At 46.3% G+C, this 20,568-nt stretch overlaps 1 protein-coding gene across 1 annotated transcript in view; it reads right to left on the bottom strand.

Annotated features, from left to right (window-relative positions):
- LOC130687363 (zinc finger protein 2-like) overlaps positions 1 to 20,568 on the bottom strand; it is a 45,087-nt gene that overhangs the window by 10,676 nt on the left and 13,843 nt on the right. Inside the window, exon 3 of the mRNA XM_057510510.2 lies at positions 12,694 to 19,680. Within this exon, the coding sequence (XP_057366493.1) occupies positions 12,694 to 19,680 (6,987 nt within the window). The remainder of the gene's footprint in view (positions 1 to 12,693; positions 19,681 to 20,568) is intronic.

Here is a 20,568-nt window from a genome sequence, read left to right as displayed (position 1 = left end):
TTGTAAGTTGGCATATACAGGTAACAAACAACCACGTCCAGAAAGAGAGAAAGAGCTTTTGCGATGTGGTTGTTTGATAGTCGAAAGAGAGAGAGAAGAAGGAGAAGAAGAAAAAAAAAAACAAAAAAAAAAAGAGCCCATCTCAAGGATTGAAAGCTGCGGGAAAAGAGTGGGGTCCACCTTCTTCTACTTTTTTTTTTTATATACATCCTCCCTCACTTATGGCATGCACCATGCAGCGCGACCGGCCGCTTGACAGCGCTGCTTAACCTTTGCCCTGCCTGCCCGTCCATCTTTCTCTCTTGCCTCTCATTCTCAATTTTTTGTTCTTTTTTCTACATTTTTATTTTATTTATTTATTTATTTTTTTTTTTAAGACGAAAAAGATAAATAAATATGTATATAATAAATACTTTTTTTTTAACAGGGGGATCTAGACAAAAAAAAAAAAAAAAAAAAAAAAGAAACGTTCTCAAATTTCTCATTTTTCAAAAGAAAAAAAAAAAGACTAAACAAAAGAAACGTTTCTTTCTTTTAAATATCTCACGTTGTGTCCCTGTTATCTCGCCCTATATCGGCAGGAATCGCTAGTGTTTGGTCGTTTCCAACGCATTAAACATGCTTGATCAAAATCAATAGAGTACGCAAGACAATTGAAAGCATATCAAAGTAAAAAAAAAAAAAAAAAAAAAAAAAAAAAAAGGAAGAATACTGGCACTAAATCTTTGCGCGCGTCTGGCGGCTAGATTTCCGCCTTTCTTATACACATATCTACAAAAAAAAAAAAAAAAAAATGGCTTTAAAAGGAAATCCCGGAGAAGGGTCACACGTAGCGCTGTTTTTTTTTTATCCCTTTATTCTAAACGGTTCTTTAAAAAAAAAAAAAAAAAATGTTATTGCCAAATAACGTCGTAAAAAAAAAATATTATTATGGCAAGGGGAATTTCAATGCTTCAACGGTCAGTGTTTTTGTTGTTACACTGGCACAAAATTTTGGCTCCCCCATCAGAAAAAAAGGTTACACGAAAAGGAAAAAAAATAAATAAATAAAAAGAGTTGCCTTTGATTTTTCACACAGAAAAAAAAAAAAAAAGAGTCGAATTGTTTTCTTACTGAATGGGGGGGGAGGGGGGGAGGAATGAATGTGTGGTATACGCGGATCCCATGCCGTGCGTTCGACTTGAATGGCAGGTTCTCTGATTTTCTTCTGGGGTTCTCTTTCTCTCTCTTGGAATTGTGTGAAGGGCGCAAAAAGTAAGGGTCGCAAGAAGAAAGGCAGGAAACTTGAGGAATTTGCATGCCATTTCCACACAAAAGAATAAGAGAAATACGAAGGGGGAGGAAAGACCCCACGTTAGAGGCTACGCATTTAGTCTTTTTCGTGTGTGCGAGTTGGCGGACCTGAATGTGTGTCCAGCAAGGAGCTCACGAGGGTCGACACAAGAGTGGCACATACAGTGGAAAAGCAGTACTTTGTTGGCTGCGCATGAAAGGACGAACAAGAATAAAAGGCGAGGGGAAAAAATGAGAGTCCAGCCGGATATATATTATAATGCCCCTGTTCGAGACAGAAGAACAGGAAAATCAGGAAGGAGAAAAAGAATTTAAAAAAAAAAAAAAAAAAAAAAGGGGGGGGGGGCGAGGGGAGGAAGAAAGGCTTCTTCTTCTTTGCTAAAAGCATTCAACTATGATGGCTGAGATAAAAGAGACCCACCAATTTCAATCAAAAGAAGTAACATTCTATTTCCTTCATTTCCTTTTCGTTTTGTCTGGCGAAAAATAAAGAAATGCCTAGCCTTTTCATTCGCCTTTCAAAAAATCCGAACACAACTCACGCAATCGATTTGATTTGTTCCAATGACCACCGAGTGAGAAAAACATTTGAAAAGATTTTCAGTCAGTCAGAAAGAATAAAGGTCATTGTCACTTTGAAAAAAAAAAAAAAAAAAAAAAAATCCAAAAACATTTTGTTTCCTCCTACTTTGTACCATGCAAAATTGAAATCCATCGACGTGTTTGTCCTACCCATTTCATTTATCCATATCAACCAAGTCACACGCATTCAGTGGCATACCGGTTCTTTAAAAAAAAAAAAAAAATCCCCCAAAAGACATTTTTTTTTTGTATAGCAATGACCTTCTTTTTCACAAATGACTTGACTCTCAACTTTGAATCTTTTGTGCGCGTCCAACACCGGGGTTAAATGGTGTGAAGTGTACTTATACATGGTAGCAAGGTAAACGGGGATATAAATAAAAAAGAAGAAGAAGAAAAGCGCCGTGTGCTAGTAATGGGTAGTGTACCCTCCGATATACAATTGACTCCCCCCAACCCTCAGCTGCTGGCCAAGACAAAAATCTTGACCGCCTTTCATTAATGAAAGTCGAAAAAAACCCAAAAAAACGCCGATTGTCCCCTTAAGGGGTCACACCTGGGCCGACACAATGATGTTGACCTTTTCACCTATCGTTTGATGTTTCACGTACACACACACACACACACAGGGCATACAAGTTTCCGACAGCATCAAACTCACTGCGTTTTCATACTCGAGGGACATCCGATGGATGGGAGACCTCCCCCAACAATCGAGAAAAATAAAAAGGGACAACATATACGGCATCTATTTTATAGGGAGAACATTGTGATGGCGGCGCGGAAGCTTTCCCAACAAGAAACATTTTCATAAAACGGTTTATACCACTAAGATAGAAGAAGAGGAGAAGCTTTGAAAGAGAATTATTATTGACTATACATTCTTTTTTTTCTTTTTTTTTTTTTTTGAGGAAAGGGAGTCGTGTTTAGCTTGAACACCTGAAGAAGGGAAAATAAAATCACACAAAACGATTTGAGACTTGGCCCGCCTGAGAAAAACTCCGCCTCTTGGTCACAATTCTTGACACACACACACACACACATAAAAGATCTTCGGTCGGCTAGCGGAGAAGAGATCTAACACACGGTAAACACTAAAGAGTCCGTGAACTTTGTTGTATGTTGAAACAAGTTTGTTGCTCGATGAGAAAACAGCCTATAACCCTCCTCCCATTTTTCGCGCCTCTCTGATCCGCCCCGTTTGAAATCCATCACGCATCGAAAGGAACAAAGAATACATCCCTTTCTTTTTTTTTTTAAACGCATTTCCGATTTTTTTTTTTTTTTTAAACCAAAGATTAAAAAAAAGAAAAAAAGAAATGGGTTTAATCATCACAGCAAAACACGGCGTGTCTCGTTTAGCTCAAAAGAAATTAATGTAACAGGAACAGAGCGCCCTGTCGGCTCTACATGTCTCGATCGAAAAGAATTTGTACGAACGTTTAGAGAGATAACGGCATCGACTTTTTCTTCTTTTCCCCCCTCCATTCTCGTGTCGATAGGCTCGATACGATTGACCGGACTCTGACGTGACCGACGGGATAGGGTCTGATCAAATTTCTCAGATAAAAAAAAAAAGGGAAAATGTTGGGAGACAGGCAAAGTCTCTGGATCCGTTTAGTTAAAAGAATGGAACACTTGCGCATGCTGTGTTTATCCAGTAAAAAAAAAAAAAAGGAAACAAACAACAAAAAAAAAACGGAACCCAAACTTCTTTTTTCGAGCGGTTTTGTTTTGTCTAGTCTCTCTCGCTCCCCTTTTTTTTCCTGTTAACCACTTAACACGCACACAAACTAAACAAGGCAACAGAGAATCTAAAAAAAAAAAACTGGAACATGTGTGACGACTAAAAAAAAAAATGCGGCAATTTCGCCTCACGCACCAAAACCGCAGGGACAAGTGGACCAACGCCATTGAAAAATGAATGTCCAGTTGTGTCGCTGTGGAAAACGGATCGATCATTCGATGACAATTACAAACTCACAAATGCTTAGACTCTGATGGAAACACGTAACAATTCCGCATTCCCATTCTTGAACGCACCAATTTTTTGTTTGTTTTTATGTACATATTAAAAACAAGGTTAACATTTGATGCTCATCGCTATTTATACGTTTCCTATCTCTTTGTCGACCATTCATTAATAGGAAACAAAAACGAAGCAAAAATCGGATGAACTTGCGGAGCGGAAATGAGGACATTTTTACAATGTTTCGATCGAACGCTTTTGTTTCACGATGAAACAATGAGAGAAAGGGACAGATTCGATTGACGATAGGGACGCCATTACATATTATATAAGATATCAACATGGAGAAGGACACGGTGGAAAAAGCCAAAACAAACGCAACCGCCTCAGAAAAACAAAAGACCAATGCCAACAAACGAAACCTGTTGAATTATTACGTTTGTTCTACCCAATCGGCCGGCCAAAACGCAATAAAACAAATACCTCGTCGGTATGCACAGGTTCGATTTATTTTTTAAAATCCAGGTTTATCGTATCTTCGTTTCACCAATCTCTGAAACTCTCCATCATTGATGAAGAGGATCGTTTCTCATTCAACAACAACAAGAAAAACTTGAGGAATTTTAGAGGCTATTTCTTCAAAAAATTCTCCGTGTGCTTTGATGAGAGAATCGACAAAAAAAAATATCATCAAAACATGTGGGAAAAAAATAATAGTTCTTTTCGGGTGATGTCATGTGGAGAGAGAGAGAGAGAGAGACGGCCAGAGAGCAGATCGATCATTGAAATCGATATCGGAGGTATGTCTGTGTGAATGTGTGCGCGTTCTGATGGAGGTATATAGACGAGCATTGGGGCTCTGCGAGGCATTCCTTCGATTGTCTTCTTCTTCTTTATACCTTCATGCTAGTGCTCTGTTGTGTGAGCCCACACGAAATCTTGGTCTTGGAATTTCTACGCATACATTCCCTCCTTCCCATTTTTTTTTTTTCGATCTCTCTTTCTCGACTTTTAAGATGATTGAAAAAGAAAAAAAAAATTCCCTCATATGTAGGGTAGGGTGGACTTTGGGAGGCGAACGAATGAGAGATCAAAAGGAGAAAGAAGCTCGCAATAGCGAAGGAATGGCTATATTGTATCGTGCCGCCCCTGATAGATTTTTCTGCCTATACGTTGTAAAACGTGATTTCATCAAGGCCGTACTACTTACACACACACACACACGTACAAAAAATAACATGTCGCCCCTTTTTCTTTTCTCACCTTGCCCACTTTCGTCCCCCTTTTAGCTACCCGCCGACAGTGAGGTGATGCAAGTACTCGCCTCCGTCCCTCACTCGTTACAAACACACGAGAATTGAAAAAAGAAAAGAAAAAAGATGGAGCGGCATTTTTAGTTTTAAATTCGACGAAAAAAAAAAAATAATAAAAAAAAGGTAATAGTTACAATAATAGTAAGAGAGCTTTATTTTTTTTTTTTTTTCTTCTTCCCTTGATGCTGAACCCCCTTCTTTCTATGGCCAGAGAATATATTGTATGTATAAAAGGAGTTGGGAGATTGATTGATAAGTCTCCTTTTTCTAACCAAAGTAGAGAGCTGCTGCTCCAGCCCCCCCCCCCTCAAAATGGCGGCCATTAGTCGTGACAATGAAAATGCACGCATTGGACCTCGTTCTCTCTTTCTCTCTTTTTTTTTTTCTTTCTATAGATCCCCCCATTTTTTTTTTCCTCTCTACATTATACACAAAAAAGAGAGAGAGAGAGAGAGAAAGAGATTTATAATACATACACTATTTGAATTTTTACTTCAGTTTATTCTTTTTCATGTGTTGCTTCTGATGGGGGTAGAAGATGTCTCTTTGACAATACCTGTCTCCCTCGTTCACCCCTCATTCCCCCCACCGTTTTTTTTTTCTTCACAAACAGTCTGTGCGTTCCTTAAATAAAGTAAAAGTCTTGCTGCAAGACGAAGAAGCAAAGATGCATAAAGAGGATTAAGAAAAGAAAGAAAGAAGAAAAAAAAAAAGAGGCCTTTCTTTTCCATCCCCTGTCTGTACGAAGACAACCCTATACGTGAACGCTCGGAAATGGCTTTTATTTTGGTCTCTATTATTCAGTGTCTCAACTGATTTTCCCTTCTTTTCTCCCACAAAAAAAAAATAAGGAAAAAAAAAGAAAGAGACAAGGACATGAACAGTGAAACGAGTGAAAAAGAGAGATGGCCTCTACGAAAGGGACTATGCGTAGAGCTTGCAAGTACAATGGCACAGCATACACACACAACCTGTTTGGCATGTTAATGGACCCGGCTGAAGGATAGGACGAAGGTGCTAAAGAGAAAGAGAGAAAAACCAAGAAAATATCATTTCAAAAAAAAAAAAAAATAAAGATGGTGGAGGGAAGGAAGGGAAAAGAGGTGGGGGAGGGAAATAAAGGTGAGCCCAGGTGTGAGCCCAACGCGAGAGAATGACTGAATAGAGCGCACACACACACACACACACACACACACACACTAAGAATTGCTGCCATTGCCAGTGAGGGAAACTGCGCTCGTTCGACATAGTAAAAAAAAAAAAAATAAATAAAAAAAATCTACCAAAATGCAAGAGGTGAAGAATAAAAAAAAAAACAGGGGAAGGCAAACCGATTGGAGAGACGGGCGAGAATAAAATACACATACATGTACAGCATCTTGGTGCGGTAGAGATATGCATGTATAGCTATATATATATATGTGTGTGTGTGTGTTAAGAGAAACATAGCGATGTGATGTTGATGAAGCCGGCTTTTCTTCTTCAGAGTGTCTGCCCTGTGGCACTGATAATTGTCACTCGAAGAGACCCAAGGTATGCGCAGCGGTCCTCCCTTCCCCTTTTTCTCTTTCTCTCTCATGAAACAACTTTTTTTTTTCTCAAGATGCCGCCATCGTCCCTCTTCCCATAATTACAACAAGACGAGATAAAAACCCATTCAGCTGTGGAATTCGCCATGTCGATTGATGGCAGCGTTTCTTCAATCCGTCCATCCACCCGAAAATGAATACACACACGCGAGCGAGGAGAGGGAGGTGGGATGGAATTATTACTTAACAACGGATAGAGAAAAAAAAAAAAAAAAAAATTAAACAATCAAAAATAAGCGAATGAAAAATGACGGTGGATAGATGTAATTCAATATTTGTTAGATTATGATTTTATTATTATTAGGGTATCGATCTGTTCCAGTTTTTTTTTTTTTTTTCTTTTTTCTCTTTCCATTCGGTTTACATGTGTCGTTGAGCGTTTCGTGGTAATCGATTCACGATTTCCCGTCAGGCTGGCCAGCGCAGGTGGGCAGGAAGCACGACCCCCCCCCCCCCCCCCCAAGCTCTCCCTATTTATTCCCCATTCTTCCATTTCTCTTGTTTTAAAAAAATAAAACGTTGCTCGCTTTAGAGCTTCAACGTCAATAAAAAGAAAAATCGATGAGAAACAACTCTCGCCGTCATCAAAATTTACGAAATCCTTACGAAACGAGAAAAACTTTGTTCCAACTTGAAGAAGAAAGAAAAGAAAAAATTGCTTCGGTCATCACTTCAACATCGGTGGAATGAGGCAAAGAAATGATTATTTTTTACGACTTTGATGTCGTAGAGAGTGATATCCTTCAATATTTATACGTTAGACTTAAGACGCGTATAGTTAATAGTTGGTAATAGTTAAATAATAATAAAAAAAAAAATAGGATGGGGGAGGGGGGTGGGGTGACTAAGTTCCTGCAACCCAAGTTGGTCACGATCGCTCGGGTCCCTTTTTGGTCATTATTTAACTATCTAAGAAAAAAGAAAAAGAACACGAAACGAGCAATGACGGCTACAAAAAAAAAAAGAAATAAAATAAAATAAAAATCTTCCAAATAAAAAAAGAAAAAAAAAAAAAAAATAAGAAAATTTCTTTAAAGGGAGGAGGGTTTACTTTTTTTTTTTTTTTCCTTCTCGAGTATCTTTCATGCGTCGCAGCAAAGAAATGTTGGAAGAATAAGTGAGAAGAGAGCAGGAGCTAAGGCGTTCACGGCAACACACGGGGTTGTAATTACCGAGAGGTTCGGGCGTTAATTACGCAGAGCAAGACGATGAAGAGAGGGGCAGGGGGAGTAGCAGCAGCCAACAGCAAGCGGTTGAGTCAGGAAGAAGAAAAAAAAAAGACCTTGTTGTTGGTGCGCTGATGTTTGTTCCACCATCGAGAGAGAGAGAGAAAAAAAAAAAAAAAAAAAAAAAGAGGCCCATGACCGACGAGGAGACACACAAGAGAGTCGAGAATGCATAATGAAGTTGGAGAGGGGCAAAGAGAGAGGAAGGCGTGCAGTACAGGATATATTCGAAATATCCCGTAGACACACACACACACACACACACACAGCCAGCAAAAAGACTGTGCATCAAGAGAATATCAAATGAACAACAAAAGTGTGGGGAAATGAGTGGCGGTGACACGGCAGACTTTTCCTTTTTTTTTTTTTTTTTTTTTTTCTGGACATTTTCGAGACGAAGGAGTTGAAGAAAAGACTTGAAAAATAAAAAAAAAAAAAAAAAACTGAGAGATGAAGGAGAAAAATTATCCTGACAGCAGCCCACGATATATACGTGTGTATGAAGCATAAGAAGGGAAATGATTATTAAGGAGCGCATAGTCTTTTGGCGCGCTGTTGTGTTTGAACAAGGAAACGGACCTCGTCATGCTGACGTCATCTTTCTAAATTAATTAAGACCCCTGGTCACTATTGCGCCCCTTTTTTTTCGTTTTCTCTTAAACATTGACTTCTTCTGCGTGGCTTGCACCGCTCCGCCTCTCGTATCCCACAAACCATCGCCGCCGACGCCAACTCGACATAAACTGACGCAATCGACCAAAATCTCTTTCCTCATTCGACTTTTTTTTTTTTCTTCTTCTTCTTTTTCCATTGCCATGATTAACTCGAAAGAAAAAAAAAAAGGGAAAGCAAAACAAAAAAAAAAAAAAAAGAGAATGAAAATTCAATTGGGACGCGGTTCGCCCGTGTTCCGTGTGGCCCTCCCAATTGCGCAGTCTAACGCTCTACCTTAAAAAATATATATATATATATAAAAAAAAAAAAAACATAATAAAGATTCTTTTATCAAAGACAATTGGCGAAATACCAAACGTGGAGGCTGGGAACGAGACGGGGACGACAACAACGATGATGATGATTCCCAGTCAGTCCAACCGCCATTGTATGCGTCAGACGCTCGTTAAGGCTCGACAGCTTAAAAGCCAATGGAATGAGAGATACCACTCGAGATAGAAAAAAAAAAAAAAAAAACTTGTTAATGTTTTTAATATCGTACTGTCTGCTCACGTTAGGGCACGGACGATCGAGAATAAAAAATAAAAAAAAAAAAAAAAAAAAAAAAAAAACGTTGACGGGTTCCCAAATGACTCGAGCGAATCACAGCCTCTCCGACAGGTATTATACGATTTCCATAGTTTAAGGTATTTATTCTTTTCTTTTCAAATTTTTTTTTTTTTTTTTTTTAAAGAGGGAAATTTTTTTTTTCTTCTTTCTTACTTGGGGGAGGATAAACAAAATTCATCTAACGAAGAATGTCGATTTTATTTATTCAAAAAAAAAAAAAAAAAAAAAAAAAAAAAATTTTGTGTTTCTTTTTCCAAATAGATAGATAGAGATAGGCAATATTATACGAAGAAGAAATGAATCAACACCTTAACGCATCGGAATTAAGATGGGCCGTTAAATATAGGGCGGGATTGCTCGAAAAGGCAACCAGCAGATGGTATAAAAAGAAGAAAAAAAAAAAACGATGATGATGATGAGGGTTCTGCTTTCGCTGGCCCTGCAGCGCACCGTGTTTCCTTTTTTTTTTTTTTTTTTTGTTGTTGTTTTTTTTTTAAAATCTTTTTTTTTTTTTTTTTTTTTTTTTTTTTTTTACGTGATGGTTAGATGCTTGCATGAAACATCTCTCCGGTTCACTCTTTAAAGAAAAAAAAAAAAAAAAAAAGGGCCTGAGCACTCATCACATGACTACAAGACCGCCTTAGTCGTTATATGGTACAACCACTACGCGATTGACCTCTCGTGATTGACCCGAGCACGTGCCCTGCAACTCTTAGTATGCGCTCACCTACGCGTATAGGGTCCAGCAGCACGCGCGTGCGTACAACACACACACACACACACACATGGACAGATGGCCAGGTAGTAGAAAACACGCATGAAAATAAGAGGCCATTTTAGAAAAAGAAAAAAAAAAAAAAAAAAAAAAAAAACTCGTCGAGTCCTATATTCCGAGTTTTGTGTGTGTGTGTGTGTGTGTGTGTGTGTTGTGTGTGTGTGTGTGTGTGTGTTTGGACGATGGAACGGCTTTGGTAAGGTTAGGTAAGCGGCAGCAAGACGACCGTAATGAACTCAAGTCGGGATGAACTTGGCAGCGCAGCGGGAGACAAATGAAGGGAACGGTTATGATCGATGTCGAAACGAGAACTTTGCCAGCACTGGCGTTATGGCCTCTCGACGACGAGAGGAGAACAACAACAAATTGAGGAAGAAGCTGTGTGTGTGTGTATGTAGATATGCTCTCGTACACACAAGCTTTAGTATATAAAGCCATTGCCATAGCCCCAAAGAGCGTGACCTTTTAACGCACACACACACACACACGAAAAAGAAAAAGAAACCCAAATAAATAAAACACGAAAAAAAAAAAAAATTCCTCGAATTTCCATCGAGGTCCTGCGGATGATACATAGGAAAGAGAATTCCAATCGATTCATCATTCCTTTCCATCGCCGTGTTTCGTCTAACGTTCTTTGAAACAAAAAGGCAACGTCAAGGTGGCGCGCTCATTCAAACAATGACCTGCATTCTTTCGATTCGTAGAAGGAGAGAAGCGCAAACCGTCGGCCGGCAATGAAATAAGCAAAAATATTTCAGAAAGAAAAAAAAAAAAAAAAAAGAGAGCTTCCATCAAAAGTTGCAAGCTGAGTACTTTTCTCTCTCTCCCATTCTTCATTTGACACGTACGCATAAAATATTGCGCGTGCGCATCCCGATACGATCTACCGAGTTTGATTGTTTCTCTTTCTCTTTCTCTCTCTCTTTCTCTCTCTCTTTTCTATGTATGTGTGCGTGTGTGTCTGTCTTATTATTTCGAAAAAAAAAAAAAAAAAGGAAAGAGAAAGAGAGTGGTGCCATTAGCGCCGCACCTTGATACGGACTCGAGCGCGAGCCAGAGCTTCTTCTTCTTCTTTTAGAAAGACGCACATAAACTAACCTCGGGCCACCCTCTTTCTCTGTGTCTTTTTTGCCCTTTTTGAACGAGTCAACGCGCGAAATGCAACGTACCAAAATCCAAAAAAAAAAAAAAAAAAATGTTTCTTGTCTTCAAAATAAAAAGAAATGAAAGAAAAAGGTTTTTTTTTTTTTTTTTTTTTTTCTTCTTTCAAATCCCGTGAAACGTATAAATAAAACTAGTCAACGGATTGAAACAATCGACGGGACACACTCAAACGTTCCTTGTGTCGACGCCGAAGAAGTCCGGGTGTGCCGCTCGAAAGAGGACGAAAGCGAAACGGGAAGAAGTTTCGAACACAAGAACCTTCAAGTTTGACTTTTTCTGTTACGCAATTAGTACAACGGCTGCTCATTTTTTTTTTTAAAAAAAACGTCGTTGTTACCGTTGTTAACGAAATAATGATAAAGAAAAATAAGAACAAAACGAGATAAAGATAAAGAGAAAACAAAAAAAAAACAAAAAAAACGCCGGTTTGTTGGTTACATTTTGATTTTTCGATTTTATTTTCCTTTGAAATAATTTTGAACGGGCATTTTTTTTTTTTTGGAGGGTAGAGGGGGACGACGGGAAAACAATGACGTGTCGGCAGACGGGACCGAGTCAAAGTCGAGAAAACAAAACAAAAAAAACTTAAAAAAAAGAGACGAAATAAAACAAAATGAAATAAAAGAAAGGCATCTGAATCACTAGAATGATATGTATAAATACAAAACAATAAGAGAGGAAAAGAAAAAAAAATGAAACGGAATCAAAGAAACTGAGAGGAAACGAGATGATAAAAAAAATAAAAAATAAAAAATAAAAAAGCTGGCCCATCTAAAATGCAACGGCCCAGGTGATGTAGTAAGACAAACCACGACCACCCCCGCTGTCGTTCTGTTCTCTTCCTTATTCATTCATTCTTTTTTTCTTCTTCTTCTTCCATTCCACTAAAAGAACATTTTTTTTTTTTTTGCCCCAACAACACAAGAAAAAAAAACAAAAAACAAAAAAAAAAAAAAAAAAAACAACAAAAAAAAAAAACGGGAGAAAAGAGAGAGAATAGGACGTGGTCGTTTTGGCTACAGCTACGCGCGCCGAAGCAATTAATTTATTCAAAATGCAGGAATCTCCCGCTAAGGAAAACTAATTAATCCTTCTTTCTCTTTCGGATTCCCGTCTGCAGGTGTTTTTTTTGTTTTTTTGTGTGGTACCTTCGCCTACACACACACACACATACACGTACCCCCGTCCTATTCCAAAAAATAACAGACAGACAGACACAGACACACACACACACACACAGAGGCAAATATCCAAAACGAATGGAAACAACAAGACAAATCCCTTTCTTCTTTTCCGCGTTTGTTTCGCTTTTTGCTGGACGGCCAGCACGAACCAAAAACAACAAAAAAAATCGAGTGCCTCTTTTTCCGTTTTAAAAAGAAAAATGACGGCCGACGGATTCAAGGCGAGTCGCAAAAAAAAAACAAAAAAACAAAACAAAACACAAACGCTGACAAAGCTACCGGTGCAAAGAATGAATGGAGTCAAGACTCACCGGCAGCCATGACGTTGGTGCTCGGCTGTTGTTGTTGCTGCTGCTGTTGCTGGGAGTTGTTGTACGACGACGAGGCGGCTGCTGCGGCGGCCGCGGCCGCCAGAGCCGCAGCTGGAACACCGGCCGCTCCGTAGCCCATGCCGTACAGTTGGTGAAGGAGCAGGGCTTCTAGCTGCGCCGATTCGGCCGCGTTGCTGGGCGGCGAAGTCGTCGTCTCGGCGCTGGATGCGCCCGTGCCGACCGGCGTCGATGGCTCTTGACCGTCTTGCTGATGGCCCGAGCCGCTCTTGGATGGACGTTGCGCCGACGACGGCATGTCGTCGCCGTGTTTGCCCGACTGCTCGGCCACGTGGATCTTGACGCGTTCGATGTGCTGGTGGGTGAAAATGTGGTCCTGGACGGCGTACTTGTGCGAATATTTGAAATCGCAAAGGTCGCAGCCGTCCGGCTGTTTGGTGGCGCTCTCGCTGCCCGACAAATCTCCGGCCGCTTTCTGGGCGTTCAACTTGTTCTTCTTCTCTTTGGCCCGCGCGTTCTGGAACCAGACCTGGACGACCCGTTTGGGCAGGCCGATCTCGCGGCCGAGAGCTTCGCATTCGGCCATCGTCGGTGTTTTGTAGTCGGAGAAAAGCGACTTCATGACGCGGACCTGGACGGCGCTCATCTGCGTCCGGAACCGTTTGTTCTGGCCGCCGGACGCCGAGCCCGTCACGCTGGCGTTGCCCGAATTGCTTTGGTTGCCACCGCCGCCGCCACCCCCACCGCCGCCCATCTTGCCGTAGGGCAACGGGGAAGACGGGTTGCTTTCGTCAAAGTAGTCCATGTAGTGCTCCGAGCGGTTGTCGTCCGTCCCGACGTCCGATTGCATGGCGCTTTCTGGTCGCACCTGCGTCAGACCTTGCGGCAGCGACGACAGAGGCCGGCTCAGATCTAGCGGAGCGTCTCCAGTTGGATTGCCCGTCGATGGGCGCTGTTCGTTGCCGCCGGCCGTCGCGCTGGCCACCGCTGCGGCCGCCGATGAGGCTCCGTTGTTGCCGCCGTTTCCGGCGTTGGCCAGATAGTCGCTGGCGTAGCGCTTGAGGGCGTCTTCAGCCTTGCCCTCAAAGCCGGGCAGGGGAGCTACAAAGCCCTGCGAGTAGAGGGACGAGAGCATCGAGAGGGAGGCCATCGACTGCTGGTAGTTGGAAACGGCCGAGAGTCTCTTAGTCAAGGCTTCCTGGATGGCGGCGGCCGAGTTGGCGTCGGCCGACGTCGCCGCCGAGACGGAACTAGAACCTAAATGAGGAGAGCTGTTCAGGTTCATTCCAGTGTCCGAGTCGTCGTCGGTCATGTCGGGCAGGGCGTCGATGTTGACTTCGCCTTTGGCCAACTGGTCCGGATGTCGGCCGGCCAAATGAGACTCGAGAGCCGATTTGACTTTGAACAGGGCCGGACAAAATGGACAACGCTTGTTGATGACCTGGGCATGGGCCCGGAACTGACCTTTGCGCTCGCGGGCTCGAGTATTCTGGAACCACACCTGGACGACGCGTTTCTTCAGGCCGACTTCGCGCGAGATCGTCTCCAGCATCTTCCGTGACGGATTAGATTCCAGCTGGTACTGCTGGTAGAGGAAATCCAACTGCTCCGGCAGGATCGTCGTCCGAAGACGCTTGTCGCGTGGTTGTCCGTCTCCGTCCGTGCCGCCTCCTCCGCTGCCGCTGCCGCCGCACCCGCCGGCGCCTCCGCCGCGATCCTCGTCCTCTTCGACCACCTCGTGCTTCCGCTTACTTCCAGACGGAATCAGAGCGCCAGAGGACGGCGGGGTCATCTGTCCGCTGCTTCCGGCGCTGGCGGCCGGGAGACTTGCCGAGAGTTGGGCGGCGGCAGCGGCCACGACGGCGGCTTGGTGTTGCTGGAGTAAAGCCGCGTATTGGGTTTCCATTCCGGCGGCCATTTTACTGGCGGCGCCGCTGGCAAACAGATCCGGATTCATGATGTGGACGATCTGATGTTCGCGCCAGAGATCGAAGCGCGAAAATGTCAATCCGCATTGTTCGCAGTGGAAAGCCGAGTCGTTTTGCGACTGGGCCTGTTGTTGTTGCTGTTGTTGTTGTTGTTGTTGCGTCGATGGTTGCGTTTGGAACTGGTCCGTCTGTTTGAGTGGCGGTGGCGGAGGAGCTGAGCTGACGTTGGCTTCCGTCTTGATGAGCGTCGTCGACGATGATTTGGGCAAACTGGTCAAGAGCGGAGCGTTGCCGCAAGACGAGGCCGTTCCGCTCATGACGGAAGCGTCGGCCAGGGAGCTCGAGTTGCTGTTGTCGTTGTCCGACGATGAAAAACAAGCGGCAGCCTGGGCGGCCGCCGCTTGGGCGACGGCCGATCGCTTGGCGTCCTCTTCCTTGAAGCAGTGCGTCTTCTGATGGCGGATGAGCTCGTAGTAGCGCTGGAAGACGAGCAGACACTTTTTGCATTGGTAGTTGAGTCCGGGCGTTCGCTGGAAACGGCCCGAACCATCGGTGTCCGTTCCAGCTCCCGCTCCTCCACCTCCCGACGTTCCAGATCCAGGAGTGGCCGATCCAGAAGTGGAAGCCGGATCGCCGGCGCTTCCGGCAACTGGCGGCTGATTTTCATAGACTTTGCGCGCCTTTTGGCGGGCGTTCTGGAACCAGACGACAATGACTCGTGGTGAAAGCGAGAGCAATTTGGAGAGGTACTCGAGATCGTCGTCTTTCGGATAGGCGTTGTTCTCAAAGAATTCTTGCAGTACCTTGATCTGGTAGTCGGTGAACCGGGTCCGGTTGGCGCGTTTGCCCGTCGACGAGCCAGGACCGCCTCCTCCGCTGCTCGAGTTGCCGCCTCCTCCTCCTCCACCACCTGGCGGGGTGAGAGGGGCCATGGGCAGCGGAGTCGAAGTGGCGAAAAAATTGAACGGGCTTTGGTCGGTGCTCATGCGGCCCGGGCTCAAACCGGCCAATCCGGCTGCGGCGGGACTAGGTAGGGCCGATCCGCTCGTCGTCGGCCGGGGAGGGAACATCCCCCCGCCGGCGGCCAGGTGGCAGTTCTTCGTGTCGACGTTCAGCTGCGAACTGATGAGCGAGGCCAGCGATAGGTTGGTCATGGGCGAGCCGCTGCGCATGTGGAACGGATTGCCGGGCGTCGTGGGCAACAGCTGCGGAGTCGAACGGCTGGCCACGTCTTCGATCGTAGTGTCCTGCATTTCGCTGACGGCTTCCTTCTTCACTTGAACCACCTCGGGTGTAGGAACAGGAGCAGCGGCGGTAGGCGGGACGGCCGAGGCCATGGTGGCCGCGACAGCTGCTGCTGCGGCGGCTGCGGCAGCCGCGGCCGCCGTCTTGGCCGCTTTGCTGTTGATCGACGGCACGGGCCGAGTGCTGATCAAAGCCCGTTGGATCTCCATTTGCTCCTCGGTTTTCAGTTGAGTGACTTTGGCTTCGCCCGTCTTCTCGTACTCTTCAAGGTTCAGAGTCGTGCTGGGCGGGTTGCTGAAATTGTACGGCGAGTCCTTGTTGCGCTGGCGCTCCTTGAACAACGTGTTGCGGAACCAGTGCTTGATGACTTTGGGCGGCAGGCCGGACTGGCGGGCCATTTCCGCGATCGTCTCTTCCGACGGCGAGTTGTTGATGTCGAAATGGGCCCGCAAAATCTTGAGCTGGTCGTCGCTAATCCGAGTGCGAGCTCTCTTTTGTTGCTGGCCAGCTTGTTGCTGCTGTTGCTGATTGCTGGCCGCACTTCCTACCTGCGAAACGTTGGCCGAAGAAGAGCCGCCAGCGGCCGACTGTTGTTGTTGTTGTTGCTGCTGCTGCTGTTGCTGCTGCTGCTGCTGTTGTTGTTGCTGCTGCTGCATTTGCTGTTGCTGTTTGGCGTACTGTCCGGCTTGCTGATCCATGGCCGATTGCAGGTACGGATTGTTCTGCGCAGCCTGGGCAGCCATGGCCGCTTGAATCGGGTCGAAATGGCCAGCGGCCATCATGAACGGGTTCATCAACGGCGGCTGCATGTTCATGGCGGCTAGAGCGGCGGCCGGCATGTTGAAGCCCAGTCCGGCGGCGCCGTGCAGGCCTAAACCGGCCAAGCCCATCATCATCGGGTTGAATTGCTGTTGAAGCTGCGACGCCAATCCCATGGCGTTCAAAACGCCCTGCATGTCGCTCATCTGCTGCGCCAATTGCGACTGCTGCATCTGGGCGGCCTGCTGGGCCTGAGCCTGGGCCGCCGACTCAACGGCGCTGGTCGAAATCGGAGTGGACGAGGCCGTGCGCGGAGTAGGTGTGCTCTCCGGCCGCGGCGTCGCTGCCGTCGCTTTCACAGAAGCCGGCCCGGCCGACGACGAGGACGACTCGCCGACGGCCAGTTCGGCCGTCGGTTCGCGCTCGGCTCGATCGATATTGCCCGGCGGCGGGAGCCGTTCGACGGGCGACAAATGAGGTCCGACGCCGGCCGGAGCCGACGTCGAAGTGTTGAGGTTGGCCGTCCGTTTAATCTCGTCGGCGCATTGTTCGACGCAATGGGGCGGCACCATCTGACGATGGACCTCCTCGCTGTGCGCCTTGAGGACCCAAATACTGGAGAAGCTCTTGTGGCAGAGCGGGCAGACGCAGCGCTGGATTTCGGGCGTCTTGTCCGCTGGGACTGTAGAGTCCGTCTCCATGGCGTTTTCTTTGTTCTCCTCTTCGGCCGGATCGCTGGCCGTCGAGCTGTTGAGGTTGATGTTATTGACGCCAGATTGTTGTTGCTGTTGTTGTTGCTGCTGGTCGTCGCCCCGCTGCAGTTGTTGTTGTTGCTGCTGCTGCTGTTTAGGTTGGCCGGCGCCGCGTTGCTTCTGGTGGCACTCGTTGAATTGCATCACTAGTTCGAAGCCGTAACTGCCCAGCAGGTGTTTGAGCATGCGCGACGATCGCCGGGCGGGCAGATTCATTTTGTTGTTGTTGTTGTTGGCGTTGTCGTCGGGTAGGGCGACGGGCGAATCGTCGGCCCGTTCGGCCATTTTCGCGTTATTCGGCCAATTGATGTCGGCATTGTTGAAGCCGACGGCCGAGTAGTACTGCTGGACCAACTGTTGCTGCTGCTGTTGCTGGAACAGTTGCTCAGCCGACAGGCCGTAGAGTTGTCCGAGGGCCATGGCCAGCTGTTGCTGTTGTTGCTGATGTTGCTGCTGATCCAGCCCGTTTTCGATGGCGACGGGGCTCGTCTTACGGCCGGGCAGGGCGGGCGATTCGGGCGAGCTCTGAACGGCGGCCGTCCCAGGTGACGGCTGTTCGATCAATGGCCGGGTCAGATCAATCTGTCCGGCAGCTGCGAGCTCTTGCAATTTCGACGCCCTCGTCTGATGGAGGACGGAGCGCAGGTGAATGTCCAGCGTCGATCCTTGACTGTAGGCCACTTTGCAAATGTTGCACTTCCACGGCTTGCTGTTGTTGCTGCTATTGTTGTTGTTGTTGTTGCCGTTCAGGCCGCCGGCCGGCGACTCGTTGGCGGCGTTGGCGGCTCCTCCTGTGGAGCAGGTCGAATTGGCCGTGACGGGCCGTTCCGGTCTGGCGATCAACGGCGGCAAGGGTGTGACTGGTGAAGCGGCGGCGGCGGCCGGCTCTGCGAGGGAAGCGGCCCTCTTGAGCTTGTGCAAATGGCTGACGGAATTGTAGTGAACGAGGAGGATGTTCTTCTGCGTAAACGACTCTTTGCAGACGTCGCACTTGAACGGCCTGTTGGGGTCCAGGTATTTCTCCATGGGGTAGTGCAGCTTCTCGCCCTTGCGGTGCTGCATCGTCTTGTTGTGACTAGTCAGGTAACTCTGAGACGTGAAAGCCATCTTGCACCGATGGCACTTGTGGCGACGGACCGGGTCGGCGTAAGTCTCTTCGGCCACCGAGGCGCTGTTGAGGTACTCCTCCAGCGGAGTGCCCTGGTGGACCTGCTCGCCGTGACCTGCCGTCGCGCCCCCGTTCCCGCCCGCCATGCCGCCCTTCTGGCTGTGGTTGTGCGCCAGGCCGCAGTCGCTGCCCATCTGATCGTGATCCATCTCTTCGCTTTCCTCTTGACCCTCGTCCATGGTGGAGGCCAGCAGCCCGGAGTTCTGAAGCAGTGCCGAATCTTCCTGGTCCGTTTCGTCCTCACCGCCAGAGAGTTCGGCGGCGGCGGCCTGTTCGCGGCGAAGGTATTCGCTGATGGCCGCTTCGCTGGCCTGTCCGGCCAGTCCGCTGAGGAGCAACGGGTGCGACAAGAGGCTCTGGCGCAGGACGTTGGCCTCCTCGTCGGTGAGCTCGGCGTGCGAGCTCTCCAGATGCTTCTGGAGGGACAAGATGGAGCGGAATGATCGTCCGCAAAGTGGACACTTTGTGGCGTCGCGAATGACGTGATATTGCGAGTGCAATTGCAGCTTGTCCAGCGTTTTGAAGGCCAGCGAGCACTGAGGGCAGCGGTATTTGTAGGCGTGCCTCTCCGAGACGGTGGCGGCCGGCGGCACGACGGCCGCCTGTTGCTGGCCGCGCTGCTGCTGTTGCTGGTGAAGGAGAGCGGCCACGGGAGCGGGCGATTCGCTCTCGTCCTCGCCAGAGGACGGCGATTCGCGCCTCGCGTCTTCCTCAGGCCGGCACAGAGCGTTGTTGTTACCTGCTGCTGCTGCTGCTGCTGCTGGTGGTTGTTGTGGTTGTTGTTGTTGCTGTTGCTGTTGCTGTTGCTGTTGTTGTTGTTGCATGGCTGCGTTGAGCCAGTTGGCCTGCTCCACCAGCAGCATGAGACGTTCCAGGCCCTCGGCGTTGACGTTGTGCACCGTGGCGGCGTGTTGCTCCACTTGAGCCCGGTCGGCGAAACGGTTCTGGCACAGGGGGCAACTCACGCCCGTGTTGCTGCCTTCTTCATTCGACGCTTTGGCTTCGTTATTGTTCGTCACTTGTTCGGCTTGCTGTTGTTGTTGTTGTAGCCGCAAACTCTTCGTTGTTGTCGCAGTGGACATGTCGTGATCGGTCAGGAGGTGAGCTCGGTCGGCTTCTAAAACAAACACAGAAAGGGAAGAGGTAAATGATTAGACGATGCGCTACATTCGAACGTGTGTGTGGCTATTGCTATGACGTCTCACGTCCGGTCTAAAAAAAAAAAATAAAAAAAGTGGTTTTAATACGACTATGTGTGTGTATGTGTGTGTGTGTGTGTTTTCTTCTCTCCCTTTCTTTCTTTTTTAATTTTTACTTGTCCATCTCTTCCGATCAGAACATATGCTAATGTATAAATATAATATGAATAGAAAAAAGAAAAAGGGAAAAACTAGTCAAATAGGCCGCAGCTGGTTTCTGTCATTTTGATTGGACAAACAATGCCCCCACGCGTTTTTCTTTTTTCAAAATGTATGTCGCAGTCATTTGGTCGACAGATAGCTCGTTTTTTTTTTTGTTTTTTTTTTTCCGGGGCGAAGAGGGGACACATTTCCAAGTCCCGCGCAGATTCGTGCAAAAGGGTCGTGATGAGTTTTGTTTGTTTTTCGTTTTTTTTTTTTGTTTTTTTTTTTTTTTTAAATACACAAACAACAAACAATTCTCGAATGGGAAACAGAGAGACAGACACACAGTCGCAGGATATGGCGTAGAGAAGGAGGTAAATTTCGTTTGACCATATGAAGAAATAGAAAAAAAAAGGCAGAGAGAAATATATACAGGTGACATGTCAATGCATCCATTAGTCATCCGACCAATCCGGTTCGCTATCTCCTCCTATTTTTCTCAATTTCTCTCTGTCTCTCTCTCTCTCTGTCTCTTTTTTTCTTTTTATTTCTCTGCCGTGTGTATGTGTGTCTGTGTGTGTAATCATCACATTGTATAGTCACCACCCCATCGGCTCGCTCTTTGTGAGTCTTTTGAATAATAAGCGGGTTTGGTTGCCCTT

Source organism: Daphnia carinata, chromosome 4 (assembly GCF_022539665.2).
Source record: "Daphnia carinata strain CSIRO-1 chromosome 4, CSIRO_AGI_Dcar_HiC_V3, whole genome shotgun sequence".
Lineage (NCBI taxonomy): Eukaryota > Metazoa > Arthropoda > Branchiopoda > Diplostraca > Daphniidae > Daphnia > Daphnia carinata.
Note: the sequence above shows the minus strand (reverse complement) of the source record. Positions and strands in the feature narration are given on the sequence as shown.